Source organism: Copadichromis virginalis, linkage group LG7 (genome assembly GCF_057382275.1).
Source record: "Copadichromis virginalis isolate Kocher_CV1m ecotype Utaka linkage group LG7, C_Virginalis_male_GT1.1, whole genome shotgun sequence".
Lineage (NCBI taxonomy): Eukaryota > Metazoa > Chordata > Actinopteri > Cichliformes > Cichlidae > Copadichromis > Copadichromis virginalis.
This window is the reverse complement of record NC_140624.1, coordinates 23,020,704-23,038,560: the sequence shown is the minus strand read 5'-3', so window position 1 is coordinate 23,038,560 and position 17,857 is coordinate 23,020,704. Positions and strand designations below refer to the sequence as shown.

The 17,857-nt window shown below is 38.6% G+C and overlaps 1 protein-coding gene across 6 annotated transcripts in view; it reads right to left on the bottom strand.

Annotated features, from left to right (window-relative positions):
* The window catches only part of LOC146705029 (transcription factor SOX-6-like), a 109,142-nt gene that overhangs the window by 46,344 nt on the left and 44,941 nt on the right, over positions 1–17,857 (bottom strand). For all 6 annotated transcript variants that reach the window (XM_085462554.1, XM_085462556.1, XM_085462558.1 and 3 more), the window contains 2 exons: positions 9,199–9,288; positions 1,505–1,677 (listed from right to left, as the gene is read on the bottom strand). In XM_085462554.1, the coding sequence (XP_085318680.1) occupies positions 1,505–1,677; positions 9,199–9,288 (263 nt within the window). The remainder of the gene's footprint in view (positions 1–1,504; positions 1,678–9,198; positions 9,289–17,857) is intronic.

Genomic DNA, 17,857 nt, shown 5'->3' with positions numbered 1-17,857 from the left:
GTAATTACAGGCTGCTGAATGGGAGGCGGCGCCCCATTTGCACACATGTCATATTTCATTAAAGGCAGATTTCTCGGGTTTGTCTGTAGGGCATTATCCTATCAAGTCTCAACAGCCAAATGACTGGCTGATATTGGAATCTGTCTTTCTCTTCGCACTCTCCACTTTGCCTGTTTCCTTTGTAAAGCTGTGAAAGGTGGAATGTGTTGTGATGGGAGGTGTGGACTTGTCCAAACAGAGCCTGTCATATGCCAACCTACAGTAACGTGTCGGCAAACAGTAAAAACAAAGAGCAGCTCACCTAAACACTTCTCTTCGTAGGCTCTCGCTTTCTTTCTCTGTCACACAATGTTTTCGTTTTTTTTTTTTTTTAAATTGCCGTCTGGCACCCTAAGAGACGCTTTTGTTACAACTTTTGAAGGTGCAGTCAAAAGACATACAGATACACCTACACGCGTTTTGTTAGGGACATTTTGTTTTTCCTTTACAAGTTGGGTCTCCTTTGTGGCCATTATGTCAGTTATGATAACATTTTTACAATGCGACTTTGGAAAAAAGAAAAGCTTTGGAATTCGAGGAATTACAGCAAAAAATTACTAACTTGTTACTGGAAAATTATTAAATATCAGGGGGTTTTGTGTCGGATATTGTACACTTTCATAGGTTTAGGACCTTCACATTCAATAGATCAAACAGTTTAAGAGGAAGGCATTCACAAGAAGACAATGCTTTGTGTTAAGTCCTGTTGGCTTTCTAACCTCTGTAATTTGAAGTGTATCCAATAGTTGCTATAGGTTAATGTAACCTGGTAATGTTTAACATTTGTATTTAGTTATATGTGCTGTTCGCCCTGTTGGACTAATTTTCTGTTATTTTTAATAATGATAACCTCAAATTTCAGTATTTAGTTGAATGAACAAAATAATATAATACCTGAAAGGAATCAACAAAAAGGAATTACAGAATATTAAAAATGAACTGTTGACAGTTTAAAGCCCTGCCAATCATATACTCAATTTTGTATTTATTTATGTATGTCTTTATTTATTGATTGATATTTTTCATTTAGTCATTAGTTTGCTTCTAAATATGATGTATGCACAACCAGGGCTGTATCCAATTTCTTTTTTTTAAAAATGGGGTGGGGGGGGGGGGGGGACATTAAAGAGACACATCTCTTTAATGTTCCAGCTGTGGATCATTTTAATTAATTATATATTGCTTACTACAAAGTGCATTAAGTATGTGGAAATACTTAAGTACATTAGAATACTTGAGTAAGTGTTCTGGGGCCCTGGTGAAACTCCACCCCCACCCCCCTTCTAGATGCACCCCTGCATAAACACACAGGAATGAACTATGTGCGATTCATATCACCAAACCCTATTCATTATCCTGCACATAGACCAACACATGTACACTATTAATATTAATGTCTTTTTCTTCTTTCTTTTTACCCAACTCTCATTGTACAGCCCCAAACACATCCACGGACCCTTCCTACCTGCTCCTGCTGCTGCCTGGCCAGCTCCATCTGTTGTCTCTGCTTCTCCAGCTGCGAGGCGGCCATCTTTTTTTGCTCATCATGGGCGGCAAGAAGCTGCTCCCTCAGGCTGATCAACTGACCGATCATGGTGGAAAGCTGGCGCTCCTTCTCTTCCAGCGACTCTGGTGTACCTGGGCATGAAATTAGCAAGAGTAGCAATTCAAATTCACTCAGCCGTTGTTTGGCTAACACAAGCCCTTTACAAACTCTCATTCCTAAAACTCCTGCAAATTAGCAGGCTTGCAGTTATATCTTACTACTTATTATCTTCTATCTTGTCACTGCATGCCACCACTTAGCATCTGCTCCTGAGAACAATTAAATTACTTTGACTTAACCTTTTTAAAATAAGTAGCTGTTACAGCCCTTTGTCGGGTTTATGAGTTTGATACTCATGGGAGGTTTTTTGGGCATACTCCAATGAGAATGCTTTTTGTGTTCCACATTCCTCAGATCTTTTTTTAAACAAAAGAAACTGATGATTTGAACTTTTATCTTAGAACCACATGAATGAAGCAAACAAAATCCACTTTTAATTTTTCACTGGCATTTCCTCATGTGCTTTATTTTCAAAAATCAAAAATCACATTGATCAACTGACCTACTGTCTGTTAACCAGTTTATTGGATGCTATAACTGCTTCTTCTTCTTTTTCTTTTTTTTACATAAGTATAAGTTTCTTTATAACTGCTGGCATATTTTAAACCTTATTCCAAACTTTGGAACACCCTGTCCTCCACTTCAAAGTTTGTCTGACTTTCAACTCTACTTTTAACCTACTGCTCATGACACCAAGCTCTCATGCGGTTCCCAGTCTTTCACAGTACCTCAAAAACTAGCAAGAGTTTCTCAAGGAGCAACACAAAACAATCCCTCTCAGAAATCCCATTAATAACATATTTGGGGTGACATTAATAGAAAAAAGGATGGGTACATACAATTTGTCTTTAGTTGGTTGGGCTCTATTTGTAGGGAGTTGCCACAAGCACAAAGAGTGTTTAAACCATCTCCAAGAATTTGTTCTATGGGAGAGACAGACTTCTTGAAGATTTAATTAGGGAAAAACAGGCAAATTTGACTTCACTCTAGGAAGTAACAGGAAGTAACTAGAGTGAAGCGTAAACTAAAGCACAACCACACTGAAGTATATCTTGTTTATATCTTGTTTAGAGGTTCTTGCTCTTGTGTGTGTGTGTGTGTGTGTGTGTGTGTGTGTGTGTGTGTGTGTGTGTGTGTGTGTGTGTGTGTGTAAGGTCTTGCCCTGGGGCCATGTAGGGATATTGCAGGGTGGCCCCAACACTACCTGCATACTAACAGAGTCTTCATTGTAGTCCTGTCAGGCCCCTATTGTACCACAGACTGCCCCCCAACACACACACACACACACACACACACGGAAATTACCCCTCAGCACCCCTGTATCAAAGGCAACATTCTCCTCTTCTTGTCTCTTTTCTTCATGCTTTCATTCTGTCCATTTTTTCTATTTTTTCGGGTTTCCCCCAAAAGACCTTCCCATCAGTTACTCCGCTTCCAAGTCCTGATCCTCCCTATGGTGTATTCTCGCCACTCATCATTTTCCTCTTGTTTCTTTTCATTGTTTTCTTTTCCCACCTTTTTTTTTCAGTCTTCTTCTCTTACTTTATCACACCTCCTCCTATCATCAGCTCCACCCTCCTTTTATCCCCTCTTCTCTTTTTCCAACTCTCTTGTTGCATCCTGCTCCTTTCTCGCCAGCTTCCTAATTCTTATTCTCCTCCCCTCTTTTCTCATCAGATCCCTGACTTTTTTTCCTCTCTTTATCTCATTCCTCACAGCATTTCTGTTGTTATCACCACTTTTCTCCACCTTTCTTTAAAGTTTATTTTTCCCTTTTCACCCTTCACCAAGAATCTCTGGCGATTCAGTCTGGCAACACTGATAGGTACTTTATAATCTTGTCATGTCTTCAAACTTACACGCTTAACACAGATTCCTTCCTATTCCCTGGCATTCTTTACAGTCAAGTACAGCTTATTGTGTAACAGCAACAACTGCGATTACAGCTCCATGATTCATGTGGATTATGGGTTGTGCATTCCACACGCAACGCCTTGCGTTCCTCCAACACTTCTGGCACCGATAATCATCTCAGATGTTTCCGTTTTCCATCCATCAGGATTATTCCTGACACCTGCCGAGGGGTCCAGCCAAAACAGAAAGCCATTAACTGTTTTCTCACTATGTTTAGATGATTGGGATGATGTGTTGATGAACCAGAACTCTCTTACTTCTGTATGAGGTGTCTGTTAATCGCTTACGTGATGTTTTCATTCACTGGAATCGCATCCCAAGCTTCAAGATTTCATCTGATTATCATATGATGTTTCATTACATCACAATAAATATGAAGGCACTGCTACATCAGAACATGCGCAAATAACTATTCAGCTGAATAAAATTCTTTCTTTTATTATTATATATTCAGTAATATAACGGCTGTCTGTGAATCCCCAAACCATATGACACAGTTATGTCTCAGGCCACTTTTTTAAACACACAAATGCACCAACAAACACATTTGAACACAAAAGCCACACATAAAAATACACACAAACCATCACCCACTCACAGGCTCACACCTCTGACTAACATATTGATGTCTCTGACTGTGCTGAGCTTCTGCCAAACCATCATGTTTTACCACGGGATCTATGTGCCAGACTCCCAACGTTGCTCTCTACAAGACTAAACAGTCTCCTCAAACTTACACCACAACAAACACTCTGACTCTTGACCCCAAGACAAACACAGTCACTCCATGTTGTCCAGAGACGTGCTCGTGCTCTCTGCAAGCCAGCGGCGTGTAAAGATCGCACATCCAGTCTGCCAAATTTCAAGGTTTATTGTAGACAAACAGCTCGCTTTTCCAGACAGACGGTTGCATATGAAATAAAGAAAAAAAAGAATGAAATTGCAATGTGAGAAAGATGCCTTATTTAACTGACTGCTGAATTTGAGTGTGATTATTGCTGCCAGATGTGCCTGCTCATGCATCTGACAGTAGAATCAGACACTTTCCATCCATCTGTTAATATGAGCTCTCTGACTTTGCAGGAAAAAAAAACATGGAAATGTCAAAACCAGGAATCCTAAGAATACCCAAATGTCAAAAAATAGAGACGAGGTAAAGCTGGAAAAGAAAAAAAGATGAAAATGTCCACATACATATCCCCATTGCAAACAGCTAATTCATCATCTGAAACTTTGGTGACACTGCTGAGCTGAGAGGTGTCCAGGTTTTATTCTTTTTCCATTGCAGTTATTTTCTAGCCAGCATCTTCTTAATTTGTTGTAGTGTAGTCTCATGAAGGTTAAGAATATATAAAAGAAATAAAATCCTTCTTCTCATTTTAATTGATCATGTTTTGATAATAGTGTAAATCATAACTGCTGTATTCAAGGCAACGACAATTACAGGAGAAAATCTTTTTTTTAAAAATCCTTCAAAATAAATCGTTACAGTTTTATAATTTTTCAGAGTTGCACAAGATTCGCTAGCATCATCTAAAAGAATTGCACAGCTCTGCTTGATCCGTTCATCTTTTGTCTCTTTTTCTATTAAAAATGAATTAAAAGCAAAGCTATAGGTTGTAAATGGGGAAAAATACCAGTGAACTGCTGCCCTCTGTGACTAAAACAACATTTTTTTGTGATAGGAAGAAGAATAAGAAATTGGAGAAGAGTTGTATTTAAAGCTTAGTGCTAGAATATTATTAAGGAGGATATCAGGACACGGTAATGAAGAGCAACTAAGAGCAAATAATTAGACGAAATGTCACGCACCTCCTTCTAGAGCTTCATAGTGTTTATATATTAATCCTGGGCACATTCCCAGTTGTTTTGCTGTGAGTCATGGTGTAGTGTAGCTAAAAAGTATTTACTCACGCATAAACATAAATATATTGTACACAGGCAAACTGAAGCCATACCTGACCGGTAATGAACATTCCAGTAAATAAAAGGAGGTCAATGGGCTTTTTTTTACCCTAAAAATAACTGTGACTGAACAAATAGGTCCAGGTTGCTGTGTGAGGAGACACAGAGCAACAGTTGTGTTTGCGTATTTAGGTCAGCCAGGCTTCTTTTCAACCATCGAGAAATAAAACGCTTGAATTCAGCGAGAGTATTTTCTTTAGTGAGGACACAGCTGGATGAACAGAGACATCTGTGTGCCGTGTTTGTGTGATCATTTGTGTGCGTGCGTGCTGGCACATGCTATATTTATTGGTGTCTTCAACTAACACATAAGAATTGAGTCCAACTTTGTGGATTAGACAAGCATACTCTTGTCTTGTCTCCACTGAAGTGCTATCAAATATTTAAAGAGATGGTAAAGGAGGGTTTCTATCACAGAAATGACCGAAATAACTTTTAAAAGTCACCAAAACTGAATTGCATGAAACACAGATCCATAAAGCTTTTATTTGTCATTATAAGATTAACTTGTATTTTTCAAACATAGAGCATCTTGTAAATTGTTAACCTTTATTGGGTGGGATTACTGTTGGCCATCAGTATCATGACAATAGATTGCACACTAGTGTCTTTCTTCCCCAGGAAAACGTATTTGTATGTTGTGTCCGCTCCAACAAACAAACTAAAAAAAGAAAAAAGTTTAATCCAAATCTATCAAATAGGTGTAAAGTAGTGATATAAAGCACTATGCTTTTAAAAAAGAGTAAATTTATTGAGGAACACACAAGCACTTTAATTGAGGCTACTGAATGATCAGTTAAATGCTATTTAACTGTTATTCTTCAAGTTACAAGAAACTTTTCCTAATCATCAAAAGTGTAATAATGCTGTCATGACTCCAGGTGGATATCAGATATATACTTATTTAAAGCAAATGAAAAAAAAATATGTCAGCTAACGTTCTGCTAGTTCATGCAGTATTAGACAATTAGAATATTTGCATACATCTTTATCTTAATAATAATATTTCTTCCTCTGTGTCATAAAAAAATTCCATCTGAATGCTGCTTTTCATGCAGAAATATAGTCACTTTCAAAGAGGCCGAGATGCTTCTGCATATCCTTTACCAGAAAAGTGGTACGTTTAATAGATTAAGACACATGTGACAGGCACTAAATCTGCAAAGCACATCAAAACAAGTGGAGCATGAGAGGCTTAAATCTGAGCAGGAACGTGCCCTTGAAAATACTTTTTTGTACCTTTTGTAGCTGTCAAAAATGTTTAAATTTAATTAAAATGAACTGATTTATTCATTTTTTATTCCTAATTTAAGTTTTCTATCCTGTGTGTCTCCTCACACAATGACCTGAACCTATTTGATATGGCAACAATGGGACTGATAGTAATACCAATAAAAAAGTAAGTAACAAATATTCATAAAAAGGTTGATTAAGAAAGGTGAAAAGAATCGCTAAATGCTGATTGGCCTTGGACTTGGACTTTGGTTTGAGATTTAAAAAATTGGAAAATCTGTGCAGACAAGAGTGCGTATGTAACTTTCAATTAACAACCTTTTTATATAAGAAAGATAAAAGCATTTGAGGGAAGCAGAGCACGACTTTTGGCTTCTTCTTATAATTTCTCATTTTAAGCAATAAAAGAGGACAGCTGTTTTTGTCTTCATGTACAAAATGTGCCACACTATAGCAACTACACTGTGATTGAATTGAATGTCTCATTTTAATATTTCACAGTGAAAACAGAAAGAATCCAAAGATAAAGATCATTTCTACTGATGGAAATTACATTCACTTCACTCTTACTTGAATTTCATCTTACTTGCTTCTTCTAGTTTGAATAACTTTACTGTATCCCTGCACTTATCTGACACAAGAGCACTCTCAATGAGTTGTGTAACCTATGCTAAATTATTACTATGCAAAGGGTGATTAAGGGTGTTTATTTTATCTGAATAAGAAGGGTGCTTGTGTAGATGGAGGTAGTCGGTATGACGACAGAGAAAAAGCGTCTGATATGTGTCCTATAATAAAAGTCAATGTCTGTTCTGCTGAAGAAGGTTCTCTGTAGTCCCCTTTTCCCACTTTCCACAGAGGAAATACTTGCCATTTCAGCCGGAGACGATCACAAACGGTTCCTCTCACTGAAGGCAGCTCGACTGCTCTGCCGTTAACAACTTGCGTTACGGCACACAAACAGAAAATGCTGTAGCCCTCGAGACAGAAAGCATTTCCCTGTCTTAATATATCAGTTTTTAAAAGTCATTTGTTTTTCTACCTCATTCTATTTTTATTATTTAACTACCATAAGCACATTTTAGAAATTTAAGAAAGCAATTTTTCTTCTTATGTGTGAGTAGTTTAGTCAGACGCGGTCACACACACACACACACACACAGACACACACACACACACACACACACACACACACACACAAACTATACAGTTCTGTAAATTCAGAGTAAAGACTCTCATTGTTTTTTATTGTTCTATTACTTGTTGTACTAACCAGTCAGCCTCACTGCCTGCAATCGAGGCTCCACACGGCTCTAATATATTACAGGCCTCCTTCTTACGACAGCTCAAAATATGCATGAACTTTACAAAGTCAGGAGATGTAAAACACGCCGGGGAAGATAATTGTAAAAGTAGAAAACCATCAATAATATCGGATCTGCATTCCCGCGTTGAGAACAAGCACTATTTTTCTAAGTGGCTTTGACTTCATTCCTTTTAATAAGCGCTGTCTGCGTCACAAGTGGTAGAGCAGCACCACAGACGGGCAGAGGGTGGTTTCTTCATTGATTTTTAGCCAACATGTAACCTTTCTGTTTTTACTCCCTAAAAACCTGTTTAGGTGTCGGCCCCCAAAATCCTGTGTCAGCAGTGTGTGATATACAGTGATGTCAAGAGAGGTAATACTTGTAATTTCATATTTTACTTATAGTATTTAATGTGTAAAGAATAGCTATTCACACCGATCACCTATACATGATCTTATAGCTTTATTAATTCTAAATTGCATATTATATTGCAGTTCTAAAGCAAAATGATAAGATGTATATATATATATATATATATATGCTGCTATTTTCACTTCTGAACACCAGAGCAGGTCGAGAATTCATTGGTCTTGGTTATTTATGCCTTTGTAAATGCTATTTGCTGATGTGGACTACAAAAATATAGGACCATGTGCAACCTCTCCTCTCATACACACCCTTTAATCAAAGGTACAATTTGGAGTACTTAGTGCCACCCTCACTGCTCGACAGGTAAGCCTGGCTACCATTTACTGTGCTGCTTTCATATGCAGAAACATGCAGCAAGTATACACACAGAGCAGAGAATTGCAGCGTATCTAACCGTTTCTTACCCTTGAATTTAGCGTTGCACAACAGTGTCTTTTCTGCGCACGTACCATTAGCTTTTATTTATAACACTCTTCATATTTGGGTGAACCAAAAAGAAAAATGAGAGATTCCACAGATGCTGCAGGTTTTGAAAAAGGCACTACTTATTGTGGGGGGAAAAACACGCTTGCTGTCTTTCTTTTGTTTTGCCAACTGTGGCAAAGGGCACAGTTAAAGCAGGAACAGTATTTATCAGCATACACTTAGCATCTCCCTGAAAGAGAATGTAGATATAGTAGTAGCTGCTATCTTTCTCACTCTTACCTTTAACCTCCCCCAAGAATTCAGTGGCGTTCAAGCGATCCACGCGCTCCTTCCAGTCTTTAGAGAGGAGTCTTTCCATGCAAGAGGGTTCTACAAAAACAAACAAACAAACAAACAAAACAATTAGTTTCTTTTTATCAAGTCTGTTTCAATTTGTAACTTTCAGACAATAGCATCATATTTAAAATGAAATATGCATTTTACAACAGTCCACCTGTTCAGATACTAATGCTGAGGTCTCACAGGAGGCCTGACTGTCGCCCATAAACATAAAACTGGGGAAGTAGTAGAAAGAGGAGAAAATTGGGCGATGATAATAAAAAGTATGGAGAAGACACAAGAAAAAAAAACCTAAGAATGAGTACATTTCCCATCAAGGAGAAGAAAAAATTTCCTCCTACTTTATCTAAAAAAAAAATAAAATAAAAAAATGCAGCAGCTGACCAAATGAGAATGTCTGCATTGTTTAGAGATGGTTGTCTTTTTTTCTCACAATGTGTCTCATGGCCTCAGGATAATAGACATCAGAGACACGTGGTCTCATAAGATTCATAAGGTCCCATTTATTCAACTGGAGTCCTGCTGTGAACTTTACTTCAACAATGGGAACTTTTCAATTCTTCACCAGGCAAACAGTAGAGAGACAAACTTGGTAGAGACAGATATCTGCACATGTGCAAGCGGGATTGTTTGTGTGCCTCTGTCTGTGTGTGCGACCTGCGAATGAAGAAACAGTAAAGTGTGCACATTGTCAGGCATCAGCAAATAAATGTAAGCAAGTATAACCTGTTAAGTCTTGAGGTATATTTTGTGTTGTAATCGGTCTCCACTATAAACCCTTTAAATTTAACAGTATTTGTTTCCAAATGGAGGCAAAAATATAGTTGCTATATCATCCTCATTTTAAAGGGTACCTATGAGGATGGGAGAACATGAAACCCAGTGCAAACACAACTTTTGTAATATTCAGAAGTTGACTTTGTCAGAAAACACTGCTGACAGCTCTCAGCCCTCAGTGTAACAAATTTTTCCAGCGTGTGCTAGAAACACATAAATACGAGCTGTTCTTCTGCTTCAGTCACCACCACAAACCAAAGGTGACACCAGAAAAGCCTGAAATCTTTAAGCATAAGCACTACATTCAGAAATACAGCACCTGCATTACTCACTCTGTATGTCCAATTTCTGCACACGTTACGACACAAATCTTTAAGGTCCTTCATTTGTGTATACACTCTTGTTTTTCTGCCGGCAGGTGTGTCATAGATGGTGTCATGGTCATGCACGGACCCATGAGGAGGCCTCAGTCACCAAGGACATCAAAAAGCGCACACACACACACTCGTACAAAAAAAGGAGACATTCTTGGGTGCAGTGTGGAAAACATGCCCCTAAGGGATTGCCTGATTTAGAATGGTTAAGTCAGACAATAGCTTATTTGTGGTGCCTTTATCCTGACAAAAGACGCGATAGGCATTCATAAGGGCACATGGTCTATTGTGAATGGCTTAATGTTTAGTTTGTGCGTATGGGCCCATTGTGTGGTCATGAGATGCCGTCCACCAGCCGAGCACAGCTTCCTTATTAGGTCCATTAAAACCTTGCATGTTTACAGTCGGATTATGATTGTTGTAAATAAGCTGATGCAGCCGTCCTCGTCACATGGGTTCAATGTAAACAAAGAGGGGGGCGGGGGGCAATGGCACCGACGTAGGGTGGCAGATATATACAGAACAAAGAAACAATTTAAAAATGACAGAAATTTTTTGTGGTGATTTCCCAAATTAGGCAATAAACAGCGGGTATTTCCAGGCAGGCGGACCACATTGAAGTAAAGTAATGTAATGAACATAGCTTCCACCCCCTCCGGACAATGGAATCCACCTGATTTTTTTTTTTTTTTGCAGATTTACTGTACAAGTGGCTCCACAGGATAAGTATGTGTGTACATTTGGTTCAAGGGGTGATATTTATGGCTGGTAAAGGAGGAAGGCTGTGGGACAGAGGCAGGATGAGGGGCTTTTCTTCTAATCACAAGACCTGAAGACGCCAATGTGCACTTGTGCAGTGCGCCTTGTATCAAACAATATCAAGGAACCCAATTTATGAGAGCACTTAGTGAAGAAAATACAACCTATAACTCCAAGACACATCTGCATAAGTCAACTGTATGTGTACTCTATTGCACAATTTACACTCCTCGTACTGATAAACAGATCAGATGAGGAGACTGTGGGGGGATGAGAGCGGTGTGGTACGAAGAAAGAGGGGACGAGGAAGAGGACAAGAAGAGAGGGATGAGAGAGGATGGAGGGAGATGTTTTACCCTAGATGGCTCTTTATCCGTCACCGCAACTGAGTCAGAGTTCAAGTGGTGTTTAGATTGGTGGGTGGATAAAAATTCCTTGCTGTCCAGAAACAGGCCTCTTTATCAAACGAAGGATAATACGGAAATTGGATGGGTTAAAAAGACGAGGGAGCGGGTGGATGTTTTGGCTGGTGAGGGAAGTAAGGTTACATTAAAAGAACAAAGGGGAAAGGTGGAAAGCAGGGCAGGCGGAGACAATGTTGAAGAGGGAATGATGAAGATGACTGTTTCAGCAATTTGGAAGAATTATAAAGACAAACTGAAGTGGGTAAAAACAAATGGGAAGGATGACATAGAAAAAGTAAGAATAAGGAAAAACTTTGTAAACAATATCAAATAGTTGCTGATGTGTTCTTGATGCTAGAAGCACTCCGAGAGCGCATACCTCCAGCAAGTCAGCTCACTCTCTGGGAGGTATTTACTTTTAAGGGTTTAACAGTATTGGATTTTGCATACATTCTTTTATTTTCTTTGTTCTTTAAACAAACATACTTTAAGACGTCTGTTGTACAGTAAAAGTGCAGCGTGCAGGCTTCTAATTTTAAGTACAAATATTTGTTATTATTATTATTTATGTGGATATAGTACATGTGCACCATGTATGTCACTGTTAGCAAAACTGCTTTAAATGTTTAGTAATAAATATAGAGTGAAAAAAGAGCACAAGTTTATATTAACTGACACCCCAAAAATAAAACGCATTTAAGTTGTTATAAACTGTTAGTGTAATGTACATAACATTACATTATACTGTTAATCAGCTATACTCAAAAAGTATCCCATCCCAACATTATCCCTTTCACCTTCAGGTTAGTCTATTGTCCATGACAGAGAGGTCAAAGGTCAAAAAACACTTGTAAGCACAAGCACAAGTTATACTTCTTTTTTTCAATTTTTGACCAATAAATCCTTCTTGAGTTGAACTTGAAGACCTCAATATATGTTAGTCACATTTTAATGGACCGTTAACATGACCCCCTCTACACGCCTACACAGTTTAACCAGAATTCATTCAAAACTTTTTGAGCTACTGTGTTTACAGACAGAACGACACACAAACACTACCAAAAACATAACCTCCATGCTGGAAGTAATAAAAACTTACTCTCCCAAATCAAAACACTTTAGACATTCCACATCTGGAAATTCCCTTTTTATTTGTTGTAAAATAAAAAATATTTTCAAAAAAGACTTTGTCACAAGCAGGAACAAGTATGGAGAAGAGACAGACAGGTAGGGTGAATGAGCGATAAGATCAAGTGAAAGCGAGCCAGAAGGAAGGCGATGAGGAGAAGAAGCGGCTGAAGAGACGGAGTCGTAGTAAATCAGCGCTGAGGCAGCTAGCAAGCTGGCGAGTGTTTAGGGTAAACACACTTTTATCACCTGTCCCCACGCCAACCTGCCAAGAGACAATGTTTTGGGTGTTTTACATGAGCCACAGGCAACTTACTGTGTGCTTTGCTGTGTGTGTTTTACTTAGTGTATGTGTGGGTATGTGGCAGGCAAGCATCAACAGTCCAAAAGAGCAACTGCCAAGAAATACACAGTGTGCCACAGGCTTCTACTATATGACTGTGTCACTCTCTTCTCACTCTTTCTTTTAGCCTACTTGTTTTTAAAAGTTGCTCATGAAATGAACTTTTCAGCAAAATGTTGGTAAGTAACAGATACGTATGAATAGGAGTAGAGAGCTATTTCTCTCAGCCTAGAAGAATGGCTGTGTTGGAAAAACCACCACTTTCTAACAAGAGAGCTCAGTGTGAAGCCGTGGAATAATCTATCCTGCCAAATCCTTCATTAGTGCAATATTTATCTTAAACATGCTTACAACAGGTGTGCAACATATTCCAATGAAGTTTGTTTTCTAACAAAAATGTTTAGGAAACACATATATTTTGAAAGTTTAGTTCACTCACGCTGAGCAGATTTTAGTGTGAAAGCTTAAAAAAAGTTCCTTTAAATTATCCACATACATCGTCTCTTTCAGTCTCTCAAACAAACACATTATGCTTAGTGAGAGAGCTCGGGAACTCGGAGCCCTGGAGTGTGCAGTCTAAGGCCAATGTAAAGAGAAAAAAAAGCATTAATCTGAAAAATTACTTAATGTAAAAAATAACAAAATCCAGTGTTCTAACCGGTGCCTGGTGTTTGTGTAACACACCCACAGTTAAAAAAAGAAAAAAAAAACATTTTGTGTCTTCACTTCACTACTGAATGTGTGTAAATGGAAGCTGACAGCTACACTTTGCACTTCCAAATTTATGCCAGTGCTATGACTTCAACTGCAGACCCCACAGGATCAGAGAGAGAGGACAAGAAAGAAAGAAAGAAAGAAAGAAAGAAAGAAAGAAAGAAAGAAAGAATTTGAAGAGACACAAAATTTAAAAAATACTGTTTAGAAGAAGCAAAGAGAAACAAAGCATAACATTTTGATGTTAAAGAAACATTAATGTTGAAGAAAAAACCAGAGTGAGAGGCAGACCAAGAGAAACAGAGAGCGCGAGCGCAAGACGGCACGAATGATAGAGTAAAAGAGAGAAACAGAGCAGGAGAGGCACAGAGAGAGCAGCTGTCCTAACAGCTGGCCAGCAGGATTGATGTCTGAGTGAAATAAAACTCAACATATGTCCAAACACAAGGAGACGGGCTAGCCAGGAGGAGGAAAGAGACACACACACACCCACATATACGCAAAAACACACAAACGCAAGCATACACACACTGATATGAGAACACTGAAGCACTCCGAAGCGCTCAAACATACATCCACACCTCACACACTGATTAAAGAATGTCAGTACACTGCTGAGACATTTAATTGCACAGAGGGGGGCGCGTAGATAACAGACGCATGTACACACACACACACACACACACACACACACACACACACACACACACACATATGTTCAATGACCTAGCACTTCTTGCTCAGTGTTGTAAAACCATTAAACTGCAGCATGGTTAGCCTGGCTGCGTGTTAGCACGGTGTCCATTTCACACAAACTATTTTCATCTGTCAGATGACACCCGGACTCTCTTGTCAAAGAACATGGCCTGAGAAAGCAGCCATTGATCCTGACCGGGGGGGGGGGGGGGGGGGCGGTCTGCAAGTAGCCCTGTGCAACCCTCTTCACATACATCACCCTCCTTGTAAGAAAAACAGACACACACACACACATTCTTTTGCCGTCCAGCAATATGCTTGCAGAGGGCCACTTGTAGGAGGAACCGCATATATTGCAGATATCATTTAAATCTGTTACATTTATAATCATAATCACATTACAACTAATGCTACACAACAGGACAACAGGACTTATGAAGTCATATATACATATATGAACTTTATTTTTTTTGTTGCAGGAGAAAAAGAAAAGACAAGAAATTCCTTACTTATTGCTTTTACCAGCTCGTCTATCAAATGTCAGAACACTGTGAAAATGAAAATTCACAATTGAGAGACCTAAATTCGGTATTTAGAAACAACCATAGAAACAAATATTGAAAAATGTATTTGACACTCCACATCCAGCGAGTGTCAAAACTCATGCTAAAGAATTTTTATTATCCTACGTCATCATCAAGAAATGCATTTTGCTCCCTGTCTGGTGTAAACCTGTGATGTTGCAGGAGCCTGTAGATTACCTAAACCCCTTTATGTCTACAAATTCATATGGTATGAAGCAGATCTTGTATGAACAAATCAGCTGACTAAACTGCAGTCTAAATAAAACATCGATTGCAACGCAAAATTTAAGAGGCCACCTGAAGACACCACTTTAGTAATGTGTCGTAAATCTACTTGGCATTTAATTGGCATGAAATTTGTCCTTTGACAGTTAACAACAAAGTTTTTATTCATTTACTTTACCTGCAACTTAGACAACGTCAGCTTCCAACATCGCTCGGGTGGGGCTTTGAGTCACATGCTAAAAATACTCATGAACTACTCCCCCCAGCAGTGTAAAGCACTTTATATGATATAAGAGGGGCGTACTGCTGAAGACTGTGGGCTGAAACCGGGCACTGAATTAGATAAAGTATAGTGTTTCTACTGAAGGTGTGACTTTAATACTAGAAAAACCCAGCTGTTGATCCCGGCGGTGCAGTCAGAGAGGTCAGGCCTGCTCTGAATTACTACACTGATATCAACAGCCGCCGCTGCCGCCTGAACGTGAGGAAACAAGAAGGTGAAAATTTGTCCTCGAAGAAAAGGTACTGCTTTCTACAGCCTGCTGCACACTGATGTGACAGCAGGATTTGAAGATAAAAGTGAAGGTGGTAGAGCTTAGCCACTTTTGGAAAAGACTTGGACAGATGTCACATCTTACTTGCGGATGATTTTATTATTTAACTTTCAGTTATTTTAAAAAGTAATAAAATACACTTTATTTATTTATCTCCACTCTTTATCTGAGTGATGGAGAATAATTAAGCAGGTCTCGTGGGCAAGTGTTTAAAAACCACCACATACGCCAGAGCTTTGGATTTAACTACACAATTTTGTACATTTAAATAAATCTGTGACCTGCTTTAATTTAAACTGCATTGACTGAAAAGTTTGTAACATCAAGTTCTGCGGATAAAAGAAAGAAAAAGAACGAGTTATAAACAAAATAGCTGGGCTTGACCACACTTAATAGGACTTTGGTTAACAAGAAATTTAGATCTGTATTTTTTTAAATAAATAAAAGAAATTTGAAAATGAGGGCACTTATATCCAGGCAACAAAATTGCTTCTTTGTCAAACACACAGTCCCAAAAGATCAGTTCAAGATAAGATAAGATAAGATAAGATAACCTTTATTAGTCCCACACGTGGGAAATTTGTTTTGTCACAGCAGGAAGTGGACAGTGCAAAAGTTATGACGCAAAAATTAGAATACAATAAGAATAAATACAGTACACAGCTGTACAGAATAGAATAAAATAATATACTATATACAGTAGAATAAAATAGAATAAAAATATACAATAAGATAAAAATAGAATACGAATGCTATATACAACTGAGTAAAAATACAACGATGCCAGAAAAGATTATTGCACTTAGTGTTATTGCACATGTGTGGATGTGTGTGTTTGTTCAGTTAAAGTCTTTGTTGTGGAGTCTGACAGCAGTGGAGAGGAAAGACCTGCGAAATCTCTCCGTCCCACACCGTGGGTGCCGCAGTCTCCCACTGAAGGCCCAAGCTTCTGGCTCCACTTTAGATTTAATATATGAAATCTTATCCCTGCTAGCACACACACACACAGACATGAACAAATGTATTCACACAGAAAGATGTGTTGTTCAGGCACAATAGAAGTGCTGTTTTGGGTCGGGCCCCCACGGGAGCTGGTTTGGGTGGGGCCTGTGGTTTTGGTGGAGAGAGAGGGGGCTCCGGGAGCTGACATTGAGTCTGGGCTACGTCCTCATTTATTTCACAGCAAACCAAAGAGAAGAAAAGGCAAGTGAATCCAACAGAGCCGTCAGAACTCCAAACCATACCCACCTGCCCCAAGCAGATACTGTCGCATCACAAAAACAATAAAAAAGGGGGGAAAGGACTGCATATGCATGTAATGCAGCTGCTCCTCAAAACATCAATGACAGGAGAAATGATCAGACATACCTCTTAAGAGGTACTATCAGCACGCAGTTTTAACACACATTCAGGGTTAACACTGCCATAAAAATTTTGCTGTGAAAATAGTGGCTGGTTTCTAAGAGTGATGAATCCCTCTGCATTAAAATAATTAAAAACATTTAATTTCATAGTCAGCCTTATTTGAATTTTTTTCCATAAATGTTCTTTGGAAAATGTCTAATATGTCTGTGGTTTAAAGCAGAGCGCAGAGTTCAGAATATGAATTCATTCTAAGGAAAATGACAGAAATTGAAATGAAATTTTTTTTTAAAGTCAGTCTGATTTTACACAAAAACTGTGTTATAAACAAGCGAAATTAATAGATTAGATCATTTTTGTTTAAGAAGAAAATAGCATTCAAATACAAATCAGACTGGAAACGCAGTATCCCGCATATTAATGTGTGTGTGACGGTTTAGTCGAGACAAACAATTTCCATCGCAGTTTGTAACGCAGTGCACAGTCCACATCTTTGAGAAGCCACGTCAAACATGCTCCACAGGCCTCAATTTATCTTGGCTGTGACACAGTCGGTATTTTTTTCCATTACGGTTATATCATGCTGGCCTTCACCAAATTATCAGGATCAAATTGGCACTTTGCTGAAATCCTAGTAAAAAAGGAGGACTTGAGAAAATTGCAATTTAACCTGATTCTT